The sequence below is a fragment of the Anguilla rostrata genome, chromosome 14, assembly GCF_018555375.3.
Source record: "Anguilla rostrata isolate EN2019 chromosome 14, ASM1855537v3, whole genome shotgun sequence".
Lineage (NCBI taxonomy): Eukaryota > Metazoa > Chordata > Actinopteri > Anguilliformes > Anguillidae > Anguilla > Anguilla rostrata.
Window position 1 is genome coordinate 30,558,960 of NC_057946.1, and position 25,016 is coordinate 30,583,975.

General features: G+C 46.9%; 1 protein-coding gene across 3 annotated transcripts; it reads right to left on the bottom strand.

Annotated features, from left to right (window-relative positions):
• Positions 1–167: 167 nt before the first annotated feature.
• Positions 168–24,856, bottom strand: ell2 (elongation factor for RNA polymerase II 2). Of its 3 annotated transcripts, none has more exons than XM_064307142.1 (12): positions 24,498–24,856; positions 18,179–18,226; positions 16,417–16,538; positions 14,837–14,997; positions 12,580–12,839; positions 11,015–11,139; positions 10,473–10,542; positions 8,738–9,179; positions 8,321–8,387; positions 5,845–6,016; positions 5,241–5,276; positions 168–4,626 (listed from the first exon to the last, which is right to left on the bottom strand). In XM_064307142.1, exons 1-12 carry the CDS (start codon positions 24,669–24,671, stop codon positions 4,465–4,467), a joined length of 1,839 nt encoding a protein of 612 aa, XP_064163212.1. In that variant the 5' UTR covers positions 24,672–24,856; the 3' UTR covers positions 168–4,464. The 3 variants fall into 3 exon arrangements, with proteins under 3 accessions (XP_064163212.1, XP_064163210.1, XP_064163209.1); XM_064307140.1 differs by having other exon boundaries at positions 5,241–5,285; positions 14,837–14,994; positions 24,498–24,853; XM_064307139.1 differs by having other exon boundaries at positions 5,241–5,285; positions 24,498–24,853.
• Between the last annotated feature and the right edge of the window lie 160 nt (positions 24,857–25,016).

Here is a 25,016-nt window from a genome sequence, read left to right on the forward strand (position 1 = left end):
AATGTGGACCCCAGGAAGAGTAGCTGTTGCCATGTTAACAACTAATGGGGATCTAAACAAACAGACTAAGTACATGAATTAAGAGTTTAAGAGAATGCCAGGTGATGTTAGCAGGTCTGACAGCAGCTAACACAGCAGTTGGATAAAATGATTCTGACACCTTGGTGTTTGTGGTCACATTCACATTTTATTGAACTGATGAAATTCATTTTTTTAACAGGGAGGGCAGTGCAGTCGTACACTCACAGTCTGTTACCCACCCCATGTCAAAAAAAAAAGAAAAATAAAAAGAAATAAAATGATGACATTTCAGTGGTCATTATGGCACACACTGTACTCCGATGCCTTTTCTCATAGGCATTCAAGAATTCATCATTCATTTAAAGAAAAGAACCAAATAAACCACATCCCCTCCCTCCAAAAAAAAAAAATCCAGTTTTTACATTGATCACATCACTCCATCCCGCTTATCAAGCTAATGAATGACGGACACTTCTCTTCTTCTCATTAAGACACTGAAACATCCTCTGACCGCATTCTGTTCTGTGACTTCCGGACCGATGCTCAGACTCAGCCCCGCCTTCGGGGGTCAAAGCAAGGACAGGATTCTTGTGCAAACAGATAGCGCTGTTTGGACTTCAAAGCAGGGCAGTTCGGTGTAAGGGGGGGGGGGGGGGGGTGGGGGGCAGCATCACGGTGCTAAACCTGCCTTGGAGATTGGGACGGCCGGGCCATTGCGTCTGCACAGAGCTGCGAGAAATCCAACGCGCCCGCAATCGCTCGCATCGTCCTGCGACTTCGATCCACACGCGACTGTTCCAGCACCGAGCGCTTTCAGGCTGAAGCGTGAACTGACCAAAGGACACTTGCGTGGGGGGGGGGGTGTTACGGCAGCGGTATCCAAAACCGGGGCTCGAACCCGTGACCATCTGACCGCAAAGGCCACAAGTCCTGGATGACAGACGCGTAGGTTCTGTGCACACAGGTGGCTAAAGGCACCTGGCGCGCACCTGGATTCCTGTCTGTTGCTGAGGTTCGAGGCGTTAAACATCGAGCATTCCTCGATACTGCCAATAGCAGATTTTAATTTGAGCTGAGCCGCCGTGGGGTTTGAAGTTGAAGTCTTATCAACCACAACGCACCTGCTGAGAAGATGTGCAGTCAAGCATATGCTGTTCAACTAAAAAAAGATGAAAGGCACAGGGACTCATTTTTATTTTTAAACTATGCTGGCTCAAAACTCATTTAGGGCATTGGTAGCTCCGGGGTAGTTAGCTTAAGACAAATAAATCATTCAACTGTTTGGAGTTCATATAATAATTAATAAACTGACCCACTAACTAGTCTAGCACCATGAATCTACCTTAAAGGACATATCCAAGAGGCCCAAAATTAAAACAGCTGTGCTTTTATCTTTTTTGTAGCATAAATACACATCCCAAACACACATCTCTTCCACAAATGTCTTGCAATCCAGAAATCAGACATCAACTCCGACCAAACGAGACCAAATATGAAACCCAGAATAATAACAAAACACTCCATGGCCCACCAGGTCCAGGACCAACAATGGAGGTTTTCACTGAATTCCCTGACCAATTTCTGCTTTTCTGCGATGGGGGTGGGGATTCTGCTAACAAATAAAACGATGGCAGCAACTTCATGAAGAGCGCGCTGGAAAGTAAAGCGACGTTTTTAATTTGAGGAGATCACGCTTGGCAGATCAAAGGCATATTGGGATGCGCCCTAATACTCCACAGGGACATGGAGCCCACGTCACAAGCCACAGAAGCACGTCCAACACTTAAGGAACACAAGCAAATATCTGGAACTGTAACAGGAACACTGATTGATCGAAAAAGGGGAGGTGGGGGGGAGGACCGACATCTGCTAGTGCTAAATTACTTTCTCGCAGAGAAAAGGTTTCCAAATACACAGCTATCGTTAAATGATCTGGGCGGGACATCTCCTTGGTCTGAAAATTAGTTAATTTGCCATAAATAAGAAAAGAAAAAAAAAATCGATAAAGGATAAGCAAAAAAAAAAAAAAGACAAAGAAAAATAAATACACAAAGTGTTACAAGATACAGGGATGATTACCCTCATAACACTTTTGGAACTGAGGAACCATTTCACGTCCAAGTTGCTCCGGACAGTGAGAAGCACACCCACGTTAGGCGGACCGATTCAGGTCTTTGGTGAAGTTTGGCGCTTGGCCCGTGACCAGCTCATTTTCGCCTGTACGTGGATGTCATTTTATAACAGGAAGGGGGCGCTGCAGGCCCCTTACCACACCGTTGACTACGGTTTGGTTTCTGTGGTGCGATCGGAAACCGGGAATCGGAGAACCCGATTCTGACCCGAGTCCGATATCCCATCGGAGGTCAGACAGGCAGTTGACCGCGTGCCTTGATGTTGAATCCGTAGTTTAAAAATACAGTGTGAATCAGATCACCAATGAGAACTGCCAAAAGTATAAAGAGTAGGTGGAAAACTCGAAACATGCTTACTATAGTGCATTTTATAAATGTCTCATACTGTTGACTGAATCCATCATACTGAACAAACGTCTTAGGAACTTTAAAGTAGGGAAACTGTAGGGAAAATACTGCTACAATCAATTCACTGGTCTCTTTGAGCTGCAATTATGTTTTAAGAGCTGACCAATGTACCGTAATCTGCTGATGTTTTTTTTCTTCTGGCTTATAGTTGTCAGACTTGACATGGAGATGTTTATATTTTCTAACCCTGAAACAATATTTTATTTGTTGGTAAATATTGTAAAACACAGGATTGTAAACACAATGCTTCCCTTATACATCTGGTAGCACTTTTACAGCAAAATAATAAGACTACAATATATATTAACTTTGACTCCCATCGACTTAGTGATACTCCCAAATAAATCTGTGAAAGTTCTTAAAGAAAAAAAAAAAACAATAATTTGCAATTCATAAATAAACCTGCTCTCAAACTTCAGGAAAATCAGGAAGAATTCTTAAATAGATATTTCTTTTGGCAGATGTCAACATTTTTCTTTGTGCATTGTCTCCTCTTCCAAAATAAACTGGCACATAAAGGCCAGGTACAATTTCTTAAGTAGATACTGCTAAACCTATATGGATTCTCTTTCATAAATTACAACCAAGGTATTCATCTCAAACTTATTAGTCTTATGATTGAAGCTGTTTAGTGGCAGTACTTCTGGGTGGATGTTCTCACAAGATCACAAACACTTTTCAGGTTTATCCTGAGTGTTCTGGCTTCGAACAAAGAACTAGCAGCATTTTTTTTCTTCTCATTTTCTTTTTTTCAGTCGTAACTCACCCCCACACTCCCCTACCCCTCCAACACACACACGCACCCCCACACTCATCTACCCCCCCCCCCAACAAACACACACACATGCTCACACTACACACTCCCTTGCCCCCAACCAAACACACTTGCACACGCGCGCACTCCCTTGCCCGCCCCAAACACACACACACACACACACACACACACACACAGACAGCTCACCAGCAAAATCATGTATGTCATTTGTTGGCAGAGCACTGCAGCCCCCCCTTCCCCCCAGCTGTTGCCCTGGAAACAGGGACACAGTAACTCAGCATCAGCAGCTAGTAAACCGGTAAGCACCTTACGGCGCCCACTGGGGGGGGGGGGGGGGGGGGGGCGGGTCACCGGGTAGGCTAGGGTGACACAGCCGTTAAACACTCGTCTCAAAAAACTGATGTGGCATTTCGGAAAGCACCCGGCACACCCAGCCAGCCCTGGGGACGGGGTGGGGTGGGGTGGGGTCTCCCCCCCCTGCCCCCCTGGCTGTTCAACCCCCCCACGAGCTCTGAGATTTCAGTGCTCCTCACGTAAATACACAACACACGCATGTACCCACAGGCACACACCTATACACACGAACGCATGCACACACGCATGTACGCACACACAAATGCACGCACACACCCTTTTTCCTTATACGTGCAAATTTGCTTTTGAAAGACCTTTAACACATTAGGCTGGCTGGTGCATTCTGCATCACTTATAAAGACACACTTCAGATTATCCCCATCTGCGGAGTCTCCAGTCTCCTCTGTCCTAGATAAACACATCTTCCCTCTCCTTTTCTGCAAATGCATCTTTTTTCCTCCTTTTCAAAAATATATTTTTTGTTCTTTTTTGGTTTTGTTTTTTTTTGTTGTTTTTTTGCCGGGTCAGCAGGTCTCCCAGCATGCATAGGACATTTTTCTCACTTCCTCTAAAGGTTTCAGAGGAACACAGCTGAAGAAACACTGGAAGAAAAAAAAAAAAAAGAAAGAGGGAAATAAAAGGAAGAGGAAGATAATAAAGAATCTGATTTTACACCAGGTGAAATGTTTTGGCCTGAGGGGGGTGGGTGGGGTATTTTTGGGGGCGGGGCCTGGAGAGGGCGGGGGAGGCGGGGCGGCGGGTTTCTGGGGCGGGTCATGTGCTGGGGATGGCCCGCCCGTCCCTGCCAGCGTCGGCGCAGTAGTCCCAGGTGCGGGCGCGCTGCTGGTCGAATTCGGCGATGAGGCGCTTGATGTGGGCCAGCTTGTTATGGAGGTGCTCACACCTCTGCTTCATCTCCCTGTAGCTGGGGCTGGTCTGCAAGGACACAGAGAGAAATAAACACGCGCACACGCACAGGCACATGCACACAGACAGACACAGACACACAAAGATGCACACACACACACACACACACACACACACACGGATGCGCACACAGACATAAACACACACACATGCATTCAGCAGTAACTCTTATCCAGAGTGATTTAAACAGCTTATGCTTTCATTATTCCCCCCATTTATACAGCTGGATATTCACTGAAGCAATTGAGGTTAAGGACCTGGCTCGCTCAATGGCAGTACCGCACCTGTGGGGTTAAAAAACCTACAACCTGGGTGTGAGAAAGCCCAGTCCTCTACCCGCTATGTTACACTACCTCACACATTCACATGCACACAATGCAATATCTGCTAATAAACCCTAACCATGGGACAGCAGAACTTCATGAAGCCCAAAATTGCCAAGGAGAGAAAAGCGGTTTGATTGGCTTCTCAGAGTTGGTGATGGACAGCTCATTGCTAACCCACTGCATTATGGGGCTTGTAGTCAGTTACAGGGAGCACAAAGGTTACGGCCACAGCCTGAGAGGCGTGGACTACAGACGGTCACTATCAATCCCGTTTAAGAGCCTTCTTTGCGCACTTACTCGTTTCATTTTGTTGTACTCCTGTAAGACTTCTTCCTGGACCTCCTGTGAATGAAAACAGACACACACACACACACACACACACACACACACAACACACACAACACACACATGAACTCTTGAACTCTGCCCCAATTTTATTAAAAAAAATGAATAAATAAAATCCTCACCCTTAGTGATAATCCCACCGTTTATAACACCAATCCCACCCTTTGCAAACTAACCCTGGCAAAAATAACCCCACCCCTTACCAAAATAATCCTGCCCTTTGTCTAAAACATCCCCAGCACTTGATAGAATAACCTCACCCCTTGCACAAATAATCAATTGCTAAAGTGACCCTGCCCATCGGTACGGTAACCCTGCCCACTGGTACAGTAAACCCACCCATTGTCACAGTAACCGTGCCCATTGCTATGGCAACCCCACCCATTGATACAGTAACCTCGCCCATTGCTACAGTAAACCCACCCATCACTAGAGTAGCCCTGCCCATCGCTACCGTAACCCCAACCCCTGATACAGTAACCCCGCCCCATTTGCACAGTAACCCTGCTCGTTGCTACAGTAACCACGCCCACTGCCACAGTAACCCCGCCCCCACCTTGTGCTCCTTGGTGCCGGGCTGGAGCAGCTTGCACTGGGAGTCCAGCTGCGTGAAGCGGCGGGTGACCTTCTCCACGCGGGCGTGCAGCGCGCAGTACTCGCCGTACTCCGCGTTGAAGTCGTCCTTGTAGCTCTGACGCTGCGTCATGGACGTCACGGCGGTGAACTTACTGAAAAACGAGAAGCGGAGATCAGCAGCGCTCCCCCAAAATGATGAATCACATGACCGAGCGCCACTCCTGTGGGGCGAGTGTAACCGTTTCGGAGGTGTCCGAGTGTACCTTTCAGCCATTTTGTGGAAAGTGTCCGTGAAATGTGACAGAGGAATGTCTCTTATCCATTGATGTCCATTTTCACCCAGTATTCAAACGTAATGTGCAAGAACCTAAATTAAAATCCAGAGTATGCGCAGATCACATTCATAACAAGCCCCGAGGATAAACATTAAACCATAAAAGACACACCATAACCTGAACCTTGTACAAAAGATAGCAATGTTGGAGGGAGGGGGCGTGGCTAGGAGAGGAACCAGGATGTACTCTGCAGAGGCGGCCCTTCAGTCAGAGTCTGAAGACGGACAACGATTCTGCTGTACTGACCCTGTTCCACCACTGGGGGGCCAGAACAGACAGGCACTGTGACTGGGTGCGGTGACTATGGAAGGAGGGGACAGCCGGTCACACCGAGGGTCACGGAGAGGAGAGATCTGCTGAGGTTCAGGAGGTTCACCCCAAATTCAATCTACTGACTGGAGACTCTTCAGGGGGACATCACGGACATTTTTCAGGTCTTGAAATGAATTTCAGTCTTTAATCCAGAGGGGTTCAGTCTTATCCGAAAAGGGCCGGTGTGGGTGCAGGATTTTGTTTTTTCCCCAGCGCCAAGACACCCGATTCAACTAAATAACAAATTATGGTCTTCGGCCAAGACCTTGATAAGTACAATCAGGTGTCTTAGTGCAGGGCTAAAAGAAAAACCTGCACCCACAGCAGCCCGTTAAGATTGGACACCTCTAGATTAAAGACTGAAATTCATTTCAAGAACTGAAAAATGCCCATCATGTCCAATGAAGATTTTCTAGTCGTAAAAACCGAATTTTAGTGAAGCTCCTGAAATGCCTAATCTGAAATTATGGCAAGAAGAGAGAGCTTCCCAGCAGAAGAGTAACAGGAGCCATGAAATGAGTGGAGAGGAAGATTTTACAAAATATTTCTAAAGACAGACAAACTCAGCCAGTGATCTTCCCTGTGACAGGGCCAACAAGCTAGTTGGTACCTTGCATGGCTGTCTTTCGCAGTCTGTGTGCACGTGTGTGTGTGTGTGTGCGCGTGTGTGCATGAGCGTGTGTGTGTGCATGTGTGTGCGTGCGTGAATGGGTGAATACAAGAGACATGCCTGCCGCTCACGGTGTCTGTGTCTGTGTGTGTGTGCGCGCGTGTGTGTGTGAATGGGTGAATGAGAGGCATTCATTGTAAAGCCCTTTGTGTAGCCATAGTTGCAGAGAAAAGTGCTGTATGAATGCAGCCCATTCACCATCCACTCATTACGGGTCTCAGAGAAAAAGCACTGATCCAGGATCAGGCTTCCCATGCCCATATTCTGACCTCGGCCATTTTGAGCTGCCTGACCAAACTTATCTGAGACGCTTAATGGCAGAGGTTCGCACACCTGGTCCTGGGACCTGAACTGGGACATATTTGCATGGCATACATCACCATTTCTGATACGATATGTCTGGAAGTGCACACACTCACTGTAAGTAACAGGACAGGAAGTGCACACACTCACTGTGAGTAACGGGACAGGAAGTGCACACACTCACTGTAAGTAACAGGACAGGAAGTGCACACACTCACTGTGAGTAACGGGACAGGAAGTGCACACACTCACTGTGAGTAACGGGACAGGAAGTGCACACACTCACTGTAAGTACAGGACAGAAGTGCACACACTCACTGTGAGTAACGGGACAGGAAGTGCACACACTCACTGTAAGTAACAGGACAGGAAGTGCACACTCACTGTGAGTAACGGGACAGGAAGTGCACACACTCACTGTGAGTAACGGGACAGGAAGTGCACACACTCACTGTGAGTAACGGGACAGGAAGTGCACACACTCACTGTGAGTAACGGGACAGGAAGTGCACACACTCACTGTAAGTAACAGGACAGGAAGTGCACACACTCACTGTGAGTAACGGGACAGGAAGTGCACACACTCACTGTGAGTAACAGGACAGGAAGTGCACACACTCACTGTGAGTAACGGGACAGGAAGTGCACACACTCACTGTGAGTAACGGGACAGGAAGTGCACACACTCACTGTGAGTAACGGGACAGGAAGTGCACACACTCACTGTGAGTAACGGGACAGGAAGTGCACACACTCACTGTGAGTAACGGGACAGGAAGCGCACACACTCACTGTAAGTGATGCTTACACAGTCAACAGGAAGCGCACACACTCACTGTAAGTAATCTGGAATCACGTCGGTGGAGGTCACCTCCATGGAGCGGACCGGAGCCTCTGTGCTTTCTGCAAGGGAGAGTCTGTTTTAGATCACCGCGGCGTGAGACTGATCAGTCGCAGGCAGAGAGGAATTCTTAATTAAGATGGGGGGAGAGGGGAGGAGGAGGGCCCTCGATAGGCTGGGCTCGGGAGGGGAAGGCGGGGGATGGGTCATCAAGCAGCCATACGCCAATCTGGGCGCCAGATGAGGGACACTGCAATTCGTTTCTGGATTAAAAAACCACCCTTCTGGATAAGTCAGAACAACCATCAGGAAGTATTCTGATTGAGAACAGAGCCACCACTGCTGATGGGAGGAATAAACAGCTGGGGAGGGGGGGGGGGGTCAGTTTTTCCCTTTTCATTCCCCCCCATACCTTCTCGGTCAGATTTGGCGATTTTGGTGGTGGGGAGGTCCGGGCTCTCCTCCCTCTCCTTGCGCTTTTTGGACCTCTTTTTGGGCTTCTTGCTCCCGCCGCCCTCCCTCTGCTCGAGGGTGGGGGCAGAGCCGGGAGCGAGGGCAGGGGCGGGGCTAGGAGCGGGCGTGGAGGAGCTCCGTGATTGGTCCACGCGGGAGCTCTGGGCGTCGACGGGCAGGGCCTGGGTGCCGCAGCCCTCCGGCGTGCTCGGGGAGCGGGAGCTGAGGGGGAGCGGCGGGTTGGACGCTGGGAGGTGGGGGGCGGGCGGGGCGGGCTTGTCCTCCTTGGAGGGGGCGTGGCCATCGCTCGGAGGCGGGGTCACGGGGGCGCGGCTGCTGATGTGGGAGATCCGGGACTTCTTGGGCATCAGAGGGTCGATGAAGTCGCACTCCTGACCTCTCTACGAGAAAGCAGACAGATGTGTGTGAGCTTACAGCACAACACCATAAAGCAGCTCTACACACACCAGCTACACTCCAACTAGCATTTCACCAGCACAGATTTCACTAATCTACCAGATACTCAACTCCGCATTCTCCACATGGAATTCAACTCTGCATTCTCCACACAGAACTCACCGGCGCACTCTCGATGCTGAATTTCGACTCTCAACAGTGAAAGTGATCAGACTCCCCACCACGGAAACCGAATCCTCCTTCAGAAGGTTCAGTACGGGTCACGACCAAAGATATGTAATAACATCCAATAATACGCCACTGTAACCCCGTTAGCAACCAGTGTCAAGCACTGCAGGAGCTCAGGATCTGGGGAGTCTATGGAATCTGCGTTTTAATTCAGTGGAAAGAGTCACTACTTTGGAGCCAAATATGAGTAAATGCGTATGAAAGAGTGAGGGACAATCCGTTCACAAATGCTGCTCAGGCGAGCGCCTTCTTTCCCCTCCGATTTCAAACTGAACGCCACACGGCTGGATTTCAACGGCGCTTTCACTTCTTCCCAAACGGAAAGAAGCGAGGAGCGACTGAGACGGCCGACTCCATCTCAAACTGCAGCCTGCTCCTCCTCCTGAAGACGCCCTGGGGACCCACAAGCCCGCCGTTCCAGAACATTCTGTCCGTTCGGCTGTCAGGAAGGTCCGACGCCAGAGACGTTCGGCGAGCGCCATATTCGCTCTGCTGAGTAATGGCCTCTGACTGCCGTTCAGAAGGCGCCATCGTCATCTGAGAAGGTCTTTCCGAGCGAGCTCAAGTGCTGGAAGGCTTCGCCGGACTGCAGGAACCAACTCAAACCAGGTGCAAATCCACCCGATTCAACAAACCACTGCCCTCATTTAACACACGGGGCCACCAGCCTGTGTCTGGGGTTGTTAAAGAGTGGACTCTGGCCCTGCAGGACTGGAGATAAACATTCATTTTCTGTGGTCTAACACCAAAAAAAACAAAAAAACAAACATCTCAGCTATTACAAGGGTGCCATAATAATGCTGCAATGTTAATGCCAACACAGACTGAAGCGCACACAGTTTAAATATCTCCTCGCTCTTCTCTGACAGGAGTATAGTGTGTGCTAATCCACAAAAAAATCCCAAGATTCTGGAATAACAACTTTTCTGTGGTTTTCTATACATCTTCCTGAGCCTGCGGGTCTGTGTGTCTAGGTTTTAACTTCGGGTGTGGGCATGCTGTGTGTGTGTGTGTGTGTGTGTGTGTGTGTGTGTGGAGGGGGGATTTACCTGTTGTGAAGTTGGAATGGACTCTTTTGGACTTTTGGTGGAGGGAGACTCACACTGGGTGCCAAATTTGCTGGGGTGGGACGAAAGAGGGAGAGAGAGTGATAAAGAGAGGGAGAGAGAGGGGGGGTGAGAAAGAGAGGGAGAGGGAGAGCGAGAGAGGGATTTAGCAAAAACAGGCCTTTACAGCAGTGCATGTGTGCAGCACACATCTAGGTCTGGGGTCACACACTTGTCAATGGGGCCACGGACAGGATACTGGACTGAGGATAACCAATAAATACTTTCACATACACACGCGCACGCACACATGCACTCACACAGACACACGCACACGCATGCACACATACACACGCGCACGCACACACGCACACAGACACACACGCACGTGCACGTGCACGCGCACACGCACACGCATGCACACAGACACACACGCACACGCACACGCATGTACACAGACACACACGCACACGCACACACACATGTACAGAGACACACACGCACACGCATGCACACAGACACACACGCACCCAGCAGCAGCTCACCTGGCCAGAATCTGCCCCAGCTGTTCCCGCTCCTCCTCTGAGTACCCGGGCCAGTCCCTCCGGACGTCCCGGTACAGGTGGTCCTTCAGGGAGTACGTGTTGTCCTTCGGGTTCAGATTGGCCACCTGGACGCAGAGGGGATGGGCGGACAAAAAAAGGGGGGGGGGGGCGTTTTTACTTTGCATCCACTGGAAGACAGAACCCTTTTCTCCGACCTCTGGACAGAAGGCCAGATGTAATCAATTAAAAATGAATTACCAGAGGAAAATAGCCGGCCCCCTCCCCCCAGCCATGAGGTTGCATAGACTACATTTCAGCCTCTCCCCCCCATCTCTCTCTCACACACACACACACACACACACACACACTTTTTCCAAACAAGGGGAAGAACCAAGTCCTCAAGCTGCCCGGCCTTGCAAAGGTCCGTTCATCAGTCCCTGTGCCACAGACAGCCACCTAGCGGCTACCTGCTCACAACACATCCACGCTGGACCCCCCCAAACAGGTTTAAATGATTTATTAAAACTTACTCAATACAGGGAATCAATCTATTCACACATTTTAAATGAAGCCCTATGCACTTCCCTGTTGTATATTATACATTTGTTGGATTCCTGAGGCACAAATCCTAATTGGAATATCTCACATGAAACAAGTTACACACACAATCCTTAACGGCAATGTCAACCAATGTAAACAACGATTGGGACAACTGTTGTGCAAATCTCACGTCAAACGTGAACATGCAACAATACAAATAATTAAGCTACAATATCACAATGCGCGCTAACATACGTTCACAAGCATATGCACACATTTCACAGGGGAATTACTAACCCTGTTGCTCAATCAGCTCAAAAACAGCAAAGCCAAACAAGGCAACTGAACAATCCCCCATCCAATGGGAACCGTAAGTGGTGCAGTTGCATTGTGGGTAAGCCGAACGGTGAAACCGACGGATGTAGAACAGCGCTAAGCCCCTTGGCCCAGTCATGTGAGATCCAAGTGTGCATGAGAGGGCGGGACGGAGAAATGCAGGTGCTCCAGGCGCCTGTTTAATTGCCGCGCCCCATCCCAGGGACGTTTTGAATACACGCTTTGTACCAAGGGCTTAGTCTTTTCACAGTATGATGCGTATGTGAGTTTCTTATCGTCTCCCCCCTTTCTTTCTTTCTCCCTCCCACCCTCCTTCTCCCTCTTCCCTATATTTCTCCCCCAATCTTTCTCTCCCTCTCTCCCCCCATCTTTCTCCCATCTTTCTCTCCCTCTCTCCCCCCTCTCTTGCCCTCTCTCTTCCTTACTCTTTTTGGTTTCCGGTTCCGTTTCCGGTTGTATGAGGGTTGTCCTTTCATTCCTTCATTTCGCTGTGTTTGGGGTTGTTTTTGGGATTGGGGTTCGGATATAAGGCGATAATCTGATCTGCATGTCGGTTGTTGTAACAACATGTTGTTGTTACTTCAATGCCCTTTGTTTAATGTTACACTGAATAAAGGGCTTTTGAAAAGCCAGAAAGTGCCTCCCTCCACCCCTCCCCCTGCCCCACCCCCTCCCCTCACCCCCCTCACCTGCTGCAGAGTGCTGCCCAGGTCCTTGGGGTTGATCTTGTCCCGCTGCAGACGGGCCAGCACCGCCAGCTTCTTGTGGGGCCGCAGGGCCAGCAGGTGGACCACGCGGTCGCGGTAGCGCGCCTGGGACACCGGCGGCGGGTTCGGGGGACCCTTCCGGAGCAGGGCGGCCGGGTTGACGGGCGTGGAGCGCTTCCGCTCCGGGACCAGGTCAGAGGGGGAGGAGGACGGAGCCGGCTTTCGGAAAGGGACCCTCTTACCTGAGCACGGGGCGAGAGAGTGAAAGAAAGAGGAGGAAAAATAAATTATTTTATTATTGCACTTCTTAATATTTCCCCTGCCCATTTAGCTCAGAGCAATTCTTAATTTTCTTTATTTTTATTCACTCATTTCTATTGCTACTGTATTCATTGTTATTTCTTCGGCAACACCGTTATATACAGTCATGTCAATAAAGCATTAGTGAATTGAACCGAACTGCGTAAAAAGGCTGTGAAATTAGTCCCAAGTGGCTTTTGTAGGTTTTGAAAACTTTCAAAACGGCCAAAAACCTGTTCTCCATCCATTCCCATGGAGCCAGACCTGGGTCTCAAATTCAATTGAAAAGAAAAATACACCACTGACGCACGACAGAAAGATCAGGTTTAACCTGAGAATCAGTATTCAGCAGTTAGACAGACCCACATTAAGCATTCCAGTGGGGGGGCCCATTTTTTTTTTAAATTACCGGCATATTCTTGTGGACAAAAGTGGAAACGTAATATGAAATCATGCAGCGTACCCGAGGGTGTTTTAGGGTTTCAAAGCAAAAAAATAATTAAAAAACGCCACTCCCGCCCTGAGCCTGTCCTGCCCAGAAGATGGTTAAACACAGCTTGATCTGTCTTTTTGGAAACTAAACCGGTTAAAAAGCTGAATTTAATATTTTCTGTGAGATTAATTCCTCCCTCTCACACACTTGCTATACTCTGAAGTATTACTTGCGTACATACTAATGGTTACAAAAGGGTCTAAATTAATATTTGTCTCTCACTGAGCAGCTGTCTTTAGCAAAGCGTTTTACTTTCATACACTGGCACCCACTGCCACCCGTTCTGCCATAATCAGCCAAACACAGTCAATCTCTCACCGATTCTCCAATAACCCATAAAAACACATCCCAAATTCCACGCTGCACTTCAAAGCAACCCTAACCCTCACCTCTCCCAAAAAAAGCAAAAAAAAAAAAAATGTATAAAACGAGTTATTAAATAAACAGAAACCAGGACGGTCTGTTGGACTGGAGAGTCAGTGGTCTGGATTCCAGACTGTGAGGTCCTGCATTCAGGGATAAGGCCACAGCCTGTACGAATGGGATACTCCACGTCCTGGATTGAATAATCCAGTTGGCACGTTCCCCCCCCAACAGTTGAAAAGGCATGTGGCTTTGAACTTGGCTGAAACCATCACAAGCACATCTTCCCCAGCTGCTAGGGGGGAGAGATCCCTCGGGTGTGTGTGTGTGTGTGTGTGTGTGTGTGTGTCTGTGGGGGGGGAGGGGGGAGGGGTTGGGTTAAGCTGGTAACAAGCCAGTTGGTGAACTCAAAGCGGGGGGAGTCCCTGAAGTGGACTCTGTGTCAGAGGGACTATAAAACAATAGAACACACAGAACCCAGTGACCCAGTCTTCAGAGTACATCTCAGAGGCGTGCATCAAGTCCCTATGCTCTGCATTAGCTTAGTTTTTTATTTTTTACATTTAAACATTTGTAGCTCTTGCAAAAAAATACAAAAGGATCAATAGACCTAAGCTTTTTTTCATTAAAAGGCTCCTCTCTCTCTTTCTTTCTCGCTTTCACCACCAAGAACCTCGCATTTTTCCCTCACCACCTGCGTCTCTCTGTAAATCACTCTCAAGTAGCCAGGCGTGAGAGGCAGACTTGACGTTAGAATCAATACATTACAACCACTAAGCAGATGCTTTTATTCACAGTGACGCACGGCAGTGTCAAAGCAGCAAACGGCACCGTTGCATCAGTGTTACTCACAAAAACGCAGCATCACTAAGGCACATAGGCCCTTTTATAATCAATACGTATGACATTAACCTAACAAACAACTATTTGTATTGTAATTAAAAAGTGCCACTAAACAGATAACCCATCAGTACACAGCTGTCCAAAAGGAAAAGCACAGAAAGAAAGACGGAAAGAAAGAAAGAAAAGAAAGAAAAGAAAGCATAAGAGGTTTGGCAAGGGGGGGGGGCGGGGGGTACTTGCCTGTGGAGGGGCCGTCGGCAGGCTTGGCGGGTTTGGTCTCCCGTTTGCGCATACCCACCTCAGCCTGTGGGGGGCGCTGCGGGGGGTCGTGGGAGCTAGAGGCACAGAGCGTGATCTTGTCCTGCACCACACCCATGCAGGACAGGAGGGGCACGTCGCTGCTGGGGGGGAGGGGGGGGGGGGGGGGGAGAGAGAATGTGAAACTTGGTTTGAATCAGGTGTCTGTCATACTGTCACATAATATAAGCCTGCAGACACTGCGGCCCTCCAGGACTGGAGTTAAACCTGCAGACACTGCGGCCCTCTTGACCCCTGCTTTAAACCACCAGTAGAACCCCTGCTCTCATATTACACACACAGAAAGATTAAGTGTTTCAGACATGCTTTTGGCCCAGGTCTGATGTGTGTACTCAGGGTTCAATATTAAGGTTTTTTTTTTCCAAACTATAAGCACACCTTCCCAGATATAGCAAAGTTTACCTAAAAACCCAAAAGCTAATAATTAACTTATTACTTATTACATATAATAAGATACTGATAAAATGTCAGAAAAAGTACACTTATCAACATTTCTCTTTTTTTTTTTTTTTGAAATCCATGTAGCTGAATGTTCCAGAGCTAGCTATTCAGCTCATTTTCAGCTATTGAGCCAATTTTCTTCAGTCATCACAGGGAAAGTAAAAGCAGAAACTACTACAGCTAACACTACCGTCTACCAACTAGCTAGCTAGATTGTCAAAAACAAATTTACCGGATAACACACTAATGTTATCCTATCATTAACCCAGTTACCGGAGTGCAAAATAAAGACAGTGAAAAATGCTGACCATTTTACATGACAAAGCACTGTTTACCGTACAGTACACCAGTTAACAACACTAAGTTTAGAGTCATCCTTAAACAGGGGCGAGACACCACGTGAGCAAACAAGAGTTGGCACTGCATTTGGAAAGGCTGTTTCCGGTCAGTTGCGTACGCTAGTACGCTACATGTCACAATGACACTGCGCTTTCAAAGTGCAGTGTCACTGTGAGAAGTTCACATTTTTTTTGATGAGTCAGTGTTTATTTATTTATTGTTGATTAGTCAGCAAGCAACGTGACCCGCTGCCTCCCGTCTCCCACATACACGCACGCACACACACACAAGCATGCACGCACACACGCACACAAACACACACAAGCGCATGCACGCACACACACACACACACACACACACACACACAAGCATGCACGCGCACACACACACACACACACAAGCATGCACGCACACACACACACACAAGCGCATGCACGCACACACACCACGCACAAGCGCGTGCACGCACACACACACAAGCGTGTGCACCACACACACACGCGCTAGCACGCACACACACACACGCGCTAGCACGCACACACACACACAAGCACGCGTGCACACACACACACACAAGCGCGTGCACGCACACACACACAAGCGCGTGCACGCACATGCACACACAAGCACGCGTGCACACACCCGGAGGGTGGAGGGTGGAGGGTGGTGGGGGGGTCGGTGCGGGGGGGGGGTGGTGCAGGGGGTGACGGTCCGGCTCTTACCCCGAGACATCCTGGCGCACGCACTCAAAGCTTCCCTGAGGGCCGTCCTTCCCGACTCGGGACACGAAGAAGTCAAAGGAGGCCGAAGCAGAGGGGTCGTCCGCACGGGGAATCCTCACGCTCTGCGGGGAACCAGGGGAGACAGCCAGTGAGAACAGAACGCACGCGCACACACTCCCCGTTACCGAGGCAAGCCCATATCAGTACCCATCAGCCTCTCTGTTACAGAGAGACTTTCTCCTGCCAGCAGCGCAACGCCATAATCACTAGCTAGCTAGTTACTCTGAACTAATGGCAGTCCATATTTTTAATGAAATGTGCAACAATGATTCCTTGTTATTCTGTCAGCTGTAACAGTATTTCGATTGCATGCCACATTGTAAAATGCAATCTCTGTGAAAAGAAATAAAATTAATTCAATTAGATCTCGGATTCAATGAGAAAACAATTACTTTCACAAACACTTAAATTAAATGGACCATACCAAATGTAGGTCGATGGTTCACTCTGTAAATTTGGTGACTGAAGGGGGAAGCACATATGGTTTTCATACGGCTGCCAAATTGTCTCCAGGACAAAAGTCTAATCTGGATGCATTTTTTCCACAGACAATAACCACTGCTTATAGTAACGATAACGGGGGGGGGGTGTTCATATATGCCTGGTTAATGAGAGAGAGAGAGAGGGGGTGGGGGGAGAGAGAGAGAGACAGAAAACAGCACACTTCATGGGGTGGGGGGGGGGTCGTCCCGTAGCAGTAGCCCAGCTGTGCTCACACAGCTCTGTATTAATAGACACAGAGACTGAAACTAAAGCTGTGGCAAGGGTCAGAGGTCAACCCTCCGCTTTCACTTTCACACAGTCATCAGTGTGTGTGTGGGGGGGGGGGGCGCAACAGCCCGCCAGCCGCTAAATATAATCAGCCGCTAGCACTGCACCGTACTGCTGCTCTAAGAATCCCTCCTCAGCTTAAATTAGCCATTACCATCCAATTACACCACTGTCTGTGCTCACTTACAGGCTGCTTAATTTAGCGACAACCAATTAGACTAACTACACGGGAGTTATTAAAATGGGAGAGCTTCCCTGAATTTGTCTAAAAGTGGGTGGGTGGGGGGTGGGGGGAACTTTACTCTTCATGTTTTTAAATTCACAATCACACCCTCAACAACTCATCTCTCTCAGAAAAAACGTGCGGTGCGTTTAAACTGGCCCATGCAGCTGAGCTCCAGTCAGGATGGCTAACCCAATATGAATCAAACTCGATTCTCTGAGCTTTGCGGGTGGGGGGCTGGGGTGACCAAGAGTCAAACTGCACAGTGCCTTCCGGGACCAAGGGACAGCGAAACCATCATCTCCTCAACCACCACTCCTTCCAGAACTCCCAGAAGCAGTTTTTTCTTGTTTTTAAATGCAAATATCCTCTGCCCGTCTCGGTCTCCTGCACAGATGAGCTTAAACACCTGGCGGGACGTGCAGCTGTTCTTCGGTCTCCTGAGAAACGTACACCTAGCATGCAACAGCACAGCCGTCTTTGGGTACGAACAGCCCAGACATTCAGGGACACAAGTAAAACACAAATACAATGGAAAGAGAGAAGCCCGTTTTACATGTGGAAGGACTTTATGCTCTTATAACCAGATGCAATGACACACCCACTGTCAAAACTGCGTCCAGTCAACCAATACACCAGCTGGCCATGTGTTTCCTACGGTACCGAACTCGGTCAAGACACACCGGAAACGAAGAGGAACCAACTTACCCCTTGTTGCCCCTTGAACTGTATTGTTGGTCTTGAGGACAACGCATTCTGAAGGGAATGAAGAGAGACAAGCACAAGATATGTAATACCACACCAAAGTTTGAAGTCTGTGTACTTTCCATTACACACGTCGGCAGCGCCAAACCCAAAGTGTCTGGCAGAAATGCATATATATATTATATATATATGCAGATTTTTGAAAATATTTCAAAATATAACCCTCTTTAACTTATGATAGGGGTCCCCTTGGTGCCTTTGAGGGTGGGGTTAAAAAAAAAAAAAAAAAAAAAAAAAAAGGTTCAAAATAAAAACCAAAAAATAAATAAATTTAAAAAAACAAGAAAATGTTTCAAAATAACTTCCTCACAGAGCCCTTCTCACCCTGAAAGCCATCAGATCCTGTAATTTATGTGCGGCGGCCGGTCGAGGGTTCAAACGCGGGCGCGGTGTGTTTTTAAACTTGGCAGGAGAGAAGGGGGACGTTTGCAGCCTCTTCCTTGGCCGGTGTTCATTATGGTGAAACAAGGGGGGGGGGGGGGAACGAAAATTCCTAACAACGGAAAGTTCTGAAGATTCAAGGAATATTTTTATTGTTTTCTCCCCCCAACTGAATGAGCTGAGGCACTAAAAGGCACACAGGCGAATGATAGTGCTGGCTGGTGTCGGGAGTGCTAGAAAGAAAACCGGGCCTTTCACATAGATATAATCAGCTCAATGCTCCCTGAATTAATTCCCCCTTCAAAACTCCTCAAACTTCAACTGGTTCCCATACAAATTACTCACAATTTGTCCCCAATACTTCCTTTTCCCCACCTGTCATTGACTCTCATACCTATTCTTTTTTTTTTTTTTTACTCAAAAACTTCACCCACAAATTTGTTGAATACCTTACATTTAGGAGTGAAACTTCAAGTATGGCAACCATGATTAAGATCACAGCCCTGGCGGAGACCGATAATGACAGGAGGATCATGGGAAAAGGCTCAGCGCTCCCGTCAACCAATGGTGTCGCTCGAGAGGAAGGGGGGTGGGGACAAGCCCAGCTAAACCTGCCAAATAGGCGTTATTATTGCAGGAGTGGTGCTGCCTTTCAGGTAGATTAAGGTGGGGGTTAGAAAAAAAGAGTCTGGCTTCCATTAATTTGACGACAGGGTGTGCATAGCTGGAACAGAAGCACCTCTATCCAAACTTTACTACTAATACTACTAAAACTTATGCCATTTTAAAAAACGACTATTATTATTAGTACTGGAGATACATCTACTTTCCTCAAAGCTTATCTCCCTGCATTTGGAATGTCCACAGTACATTTTAGAGAATGTTTCTCCGAACACAGAATTACGATAATAGTTAACAGAGATCGAAAAAGATAAGAAAACTATTCACCAGCAGGCAAGGCAGAATCAGCTGACAACGCAAAGCTGAACAGAGTTACCGTTTGATGCCAAAAGCGCTTGTATTCTGAATGAAAATCGGGCACAAGCTAGGACAAAAATGCACAAATGAGAACAGATGCAAATTTTCTGCCCCTGCTGCACTATCCAGGATATTTTAACGAGACAAATCAAGCCATTCCTTTGCACCTTTCAGAATGTCACTTTCATAAACCGGAACCCAAAAAAAAAAAAAAAAGACCGAGTTGTGAGCAGCTTGACCTCTGACCTCGAAAGCCTACATTCTTTTGCTTTGCTGACAAGCCGTCTAAATCCACAGTGCTTCAAAGCCCAGTGTCAAACGCAGGCCAGCGTTTGCTTACGCCAGAACGAACTGGCGGCATCCTCAGAGTTCTGAGGCACAGAACTGGGTGGAATAAGAACTCTCTTTGCCCCCCCCATTCCCCCCATCCCCCCCAAACCTGGTTAAATAAGGGAATATATGACACAGCACTCCTCTGTTTGGAGTTGTTCGATGATAGCAGGTGAGATTAAATCCCAATCCAGCCCAATCCAGTTTCAGTGCTGCGGGCAGGGACAGTTTCCTGTGAAGAAGCTGGTAAAACAGGTACTGACTCACAGTACAGAGACATCCAATCTGCACCCCTCCCACCCCCCACCGCACATGCACTGCACATATAGTCTCTCACTCACTTTCCCTCACTCTCTCCTGCTCATACCGACACACACACACACACACACACACACATTTTCTAAATCAGCAGGAGGAGCAGGGTATTGCTCACACTTCCCAGCAATTTGGCCACTGCACAGCCCAGTGTGTGTGTGTGTTTGGGGGGTGGGGGTAGGGGGGGTGGGATGACAGTAACAGCCATAACACACCCTGCCTACCCAAATCAACAGCACCCCCATCCCCCCCCTGCCCCCCGCCTCCCTCCCTCCTGGACCTCAGCCACCACCATTACCGCAATATCAGCCCATTTCCAGTTTGGCCTAATCCAGTTATGATTCCCGGGCTTCGTCTTGGTTTGGAGACATTTTCGATCCTTGCCAAGAGCACAACAGGCAGTGTATGAGCTGGCAGTTCTATTGACTTGGCCCCAGCTGCCGTTTACTGAATCCAAGTGGAAGGTGCACGGATGTAGACCCCATTCTTCTTAATGCCCCATAACCCCAGCTACACAAAAGGCGGCACTTTTTTTTAATTAATTTTTTTTTAGCATTCAGCAGCTGATCCCGGATCAGAATAAAAACTGACACTAAATGGGCCGGGGTATGACACAGAGTGAGGAGGCTGACCCCAGATCAGTGGCTACCTAGAGCCAACTCTGACCTCACATTCACTTAGAGCCCCGACTCACACCTGGATTTAATTACAGGTTGTGTCACCATAGCACAGAGTATTTGCATGAGCCTCAAACTGTCAATCAGGCAGTCCTGTTCGATTTACAAACCCGTTCCTGAACCCGCATTAAATTTTCAAAATTAACTGGAAAATTACAAAACCATGACGACTATAATATAAATGGGTTTTTTTAAATACCAAATTCATATTGTTGATAAGCAGACAGAAACATGTCAGCATTTTATAAGAAGTTTAAATAACTAGATTCACATTAAACAAACTTAATTTAAGTATGTTGTGACAATGAAGAATTAAGCTTGAGAAAATGTTTCATGAGTCATAACAAGCCTATTCCCGTTTTGGAAACAACCATCAAGAATATAGATTCACAAATAGGTGACAAGAGGAAGATGCTCTAGATAAGTCATTTCCAGTCTGTCCATTTCTGTACTTAGGCTTAGGCGTAGCCTAACTCTACCAAGAGATACACCCGCAAATTTGTAGGGAAAATTGTCAACATCTACAATGCATACTGTGTGATGCACACAGCACATGCATGACTCCATAGGTTAAAAGTACAAAAACAACTCAAGTTTGACTCACGTAACTACCAGCAGGTAAGCGAGAAACAAAGCCGACACTGTCTCCTAGTTTGCCACAGGGTATGTGACCTGAACGAGTTCCATGCGGAATTTTAACACCTAAATTTCCATCACCGCCACGCAGGGTACGCTAATAAAACGTCCACGTGCTGGGGAATGTTCACTTGACATTACAAAAAGGTAGTGTTCCCTTAAATAGTTTAGGCGACGAAAAAGCATTCACCTACCCTGGCAAAGATAGAGGACTCGTTGACCGGAAAATATTACATCTAGATGCAAATTGGACAAACACAAATTGCAAAAGAAACAAACATGGGATTGGGTCTGCGTGCCGCGTATTGGAACAAGAACAAACATGTTACATGTAATTGCATCTGAAATAGAAGTGTATTTATTTGAAGTCTAAGGACAAACCCACAAGTAGGCCGCAGTAGCTATACTCTATAAAAAAACCAGGTATACACATTTCCCCAGTGTCCACAACCCTGAAACGCTAATGATGTCATTTCAATTTAGAGGTTCCGGACGCGCGTTTAAAAGCGCATTAAACTCAATGGAGAACAATTCAGTCGAAGTGGCGATACTGCCACTTCAGTCTGAAAGGCTCGGTGATTATACGACGGTTGCAAGCGACCCAAAACCTAATTACCCGGACAATTCAGCACAAAAAGATGGAGCCAAATTCCATTAAAAACTGTTACCCAAACAAAAGCACCATATGGCAGTCCTACAGTGTACCAGTAAGCATACAGATGAGTCATTTCATGACCATTTTGCAGGGAAAGGGCTCAATGGAGGGCACTTGCTTACATCGTAATTATTATTTTGATTTAGCCAAGCCCAAGGGAATATTGCAGAGCAGAAAAACTCACCTCGTTCAAAATAAATAAATAAAATATTATTGTTGTTATCATCATTAAGCTCCATTATACAACCCGTCGGTGTTATATTTAAGATAAACAGCCTATAACCCAAAAAATAAAGACCATTTTTTTAAGCTTCGGTAATCTATAATGCACTTGTTGAATAACTTTACATTTAACATTCAGCCACAGTAGGCTATTTTATTCGATAGCTAAACACAAAAAGTTCGTAGCATAGTTTCTAAATGTAGGTTACCCAGAATCGCTGTCAGATGGGGAAACTAGGCCTACATTGTGGAACTATTCGACTATTTCTAGCAAAAGAGTAAACGTTTACATTAGAACTACACCAAATGAACGCTAATTACTAATACTAAGTTTTACTGTAGCCTATGACAGCTTTTAACGGGTGCATTATTGAGCAAGTATTTCGGAGTACATTAACTTTTGTGAGAACAAAGTGTCAGTAAAATAGTAAATAGGATATATCTGCACTCTTAATAGAATAGGGGTGTTAGGTAACGTTGGACTACCGAAAGGAGAACGTTATTTTTCACCTCTATTAACCCCGTCCAAACCTCACAATCAAGCTTCCAGTTCACGAGAATCAACTGAAAGGCAATGCCCATTTACAGCGCACAAGAGGAGACGCTCACAGCACATTCTAATGACGCGTGCTGCATTTTTGGGCTTGACGTTCGTGAATAACCCCTGATCTGTCGGTCAAACTGGGTGGTTTAATCCCAGTGCTGATAGGCTATAGCACGTAATGTTAATGCTCAAACTTTCTAAAACGTACATGCAGATGTTTAAATACTTAGTAGTATGTCATCGTTTAAAATAGACGCAAAATATCTGTAGTTTCCATACTGCCAACACATAAGCACTCTCGATTCGTTAGCATGCAAGCCGAATGAGTTAGGAAACGAAGCAAATCATAACACACAGAAGAGCCGAACAGCTGATTTTTAAAGTAGCTTTGCCGACGCTGTAGTTCTAGTAAGAAATGCAAAAACTGCTAAGGAGAAATGTCGATTAAAACTCCCCAAACCCAACTTATTTTTTGGGTCCAAATAAGAACTGACGTTACACGTAAGCTAGCGCTTTCTAAAGGGCGACGGTTAGAAAATGAACGTCAATTATTTGACAAAATATACATGAATCTCGCTAAACACGTAGAATCGGACCGCATATCTAGACATCTGCAACATAAACTGCAACAATGGCGAACAACGTAGACGAAAAAGTAACGAACAGTTTTGTGTCTAAAAAGGTAGCCTGTCCTGGACTGCTGCCAACACAGCCCAGAATTAGCCAACAAGCTAACTAAGCAAAAAAGAAAAAAAGAGAGAGGAAAAAAAACTTTATTCAGAAGCTACAAGCTACTTTACAGCGATGTCACACAGCTTTGCAAATGTATAAGAAAATATGTGCTTATTATAAAGGCACGGGACAGAAACGGGTTAGTTTGAAAGAGTAAGCACTACGTGTTCGATTTGGAGAGGTAGAACAAATGTTCATTTCATCCTGGAATCTGCCAGAAGCCTGCAATCTGCTGAACAAACAGTCGTAAAGCAGGTCGCTCGATCGTTATTAGAGTTGTCTTTCAAAGAAGCAGCAGTATCGGACTACCGAGGGGGATAGATTAGGCTACAACTGCAATTGATTCATCTGCCAACTTAAAACTTTTACCGTACATTCTCTCTCCATGCAACAATGATATAGCCACGTTAATGGGTGACATTACTGCTGCTATTACTCGTAATAGCATATCAAGCTGGCAACTTTATTTTACTTATAAGCAAGTGGAAATTTAAATGACCACAGCTGTGTTGGTGGTAGGTTAGCTTGGAAAATTAACTTGTTTGGGGGGTATCCGTCGGAATTAGATGGAACATTGGACAGTTTCGAAAAGGACCATCACATTTATATAAATAAACGAATTGTCCGCAAATGTATTTTTATATGTAGCCTGTATATACAAGGATACAAACACTGTGTGACAAAACCACCACCATTGATTCCCCAGCCATGACAGTTTTGGCGTTAATCCCAGCGAAGTTTGCAGCAGTGTACGTTTTTTTATTTTAATGATTATCATCATATATCACTCACCTTAGAGTTTTGGTAATTCTTTAACGCCCTGTAAACTGTCTCGGTCAGTTTCACGTGTAACACGGAGGTCGCGCTCCCATCGCGACCGCAGCAGCTCACACGGTACCTCCCCTCCTCCGCGAGCGCCGCCATGACTATTTCCCCTCCACCATAGTCCCTCTGAGCAGCGAACATGCTGCAGCTTTACCGAGGCTCGAACGCGCAGGCGAGGGTGGGACTTCTGCTTGCGCTGTCTCACATTTCGCTCTCCAATTGGCTTCTATTTTCTCTTTTTAACTACTAAAAGTTAAGCATTTTTTATCATGGCGTGGCACTGTGGTTTTCTCCTCTGCCGAGTTTGTTGCTGTGTATTAAGGAAAGCGCACGTGTGATGCATGTATAGTTTAACTGAATGCTATCTAAATATTTTGAATTTCATTTGACGTCAGTAGAAAAACTTCCTGATTTGTTGCTGACAGTATAAACAAACAGCATATCCCACCCATTATAATTTCGGCACGTCTAATCCTAAACCTATTG

What these genes read in the sequence shown, in the direction of transcription:
- ell2 (XM_064307139.1), bottom strand. Translation starts at nt 24,671, where the DNA reads ATGTTCGCTGCTCAGAGGGACTATGGTGGAGGGGAAATAGTCATGGCG. An exon ending in CTGGGGCAGATTCTGGCCAG is followed by an intron (nt 10,543 to 11,014) that starts GTGAGCTGCTGC and finishes GTCCCACCCCAG; the next exon opens with CAAATTTGGCACCCAGTGTG. An exon ending in AGTACAACAAAATGAAACGA is followed by an intron (nt 4,627 to 5,240) that starts GTAAGTGCGCAA and finishes GTGTCCTTGCAG; the next exon opens with ACCAGCCCCAGCTACAGGGA.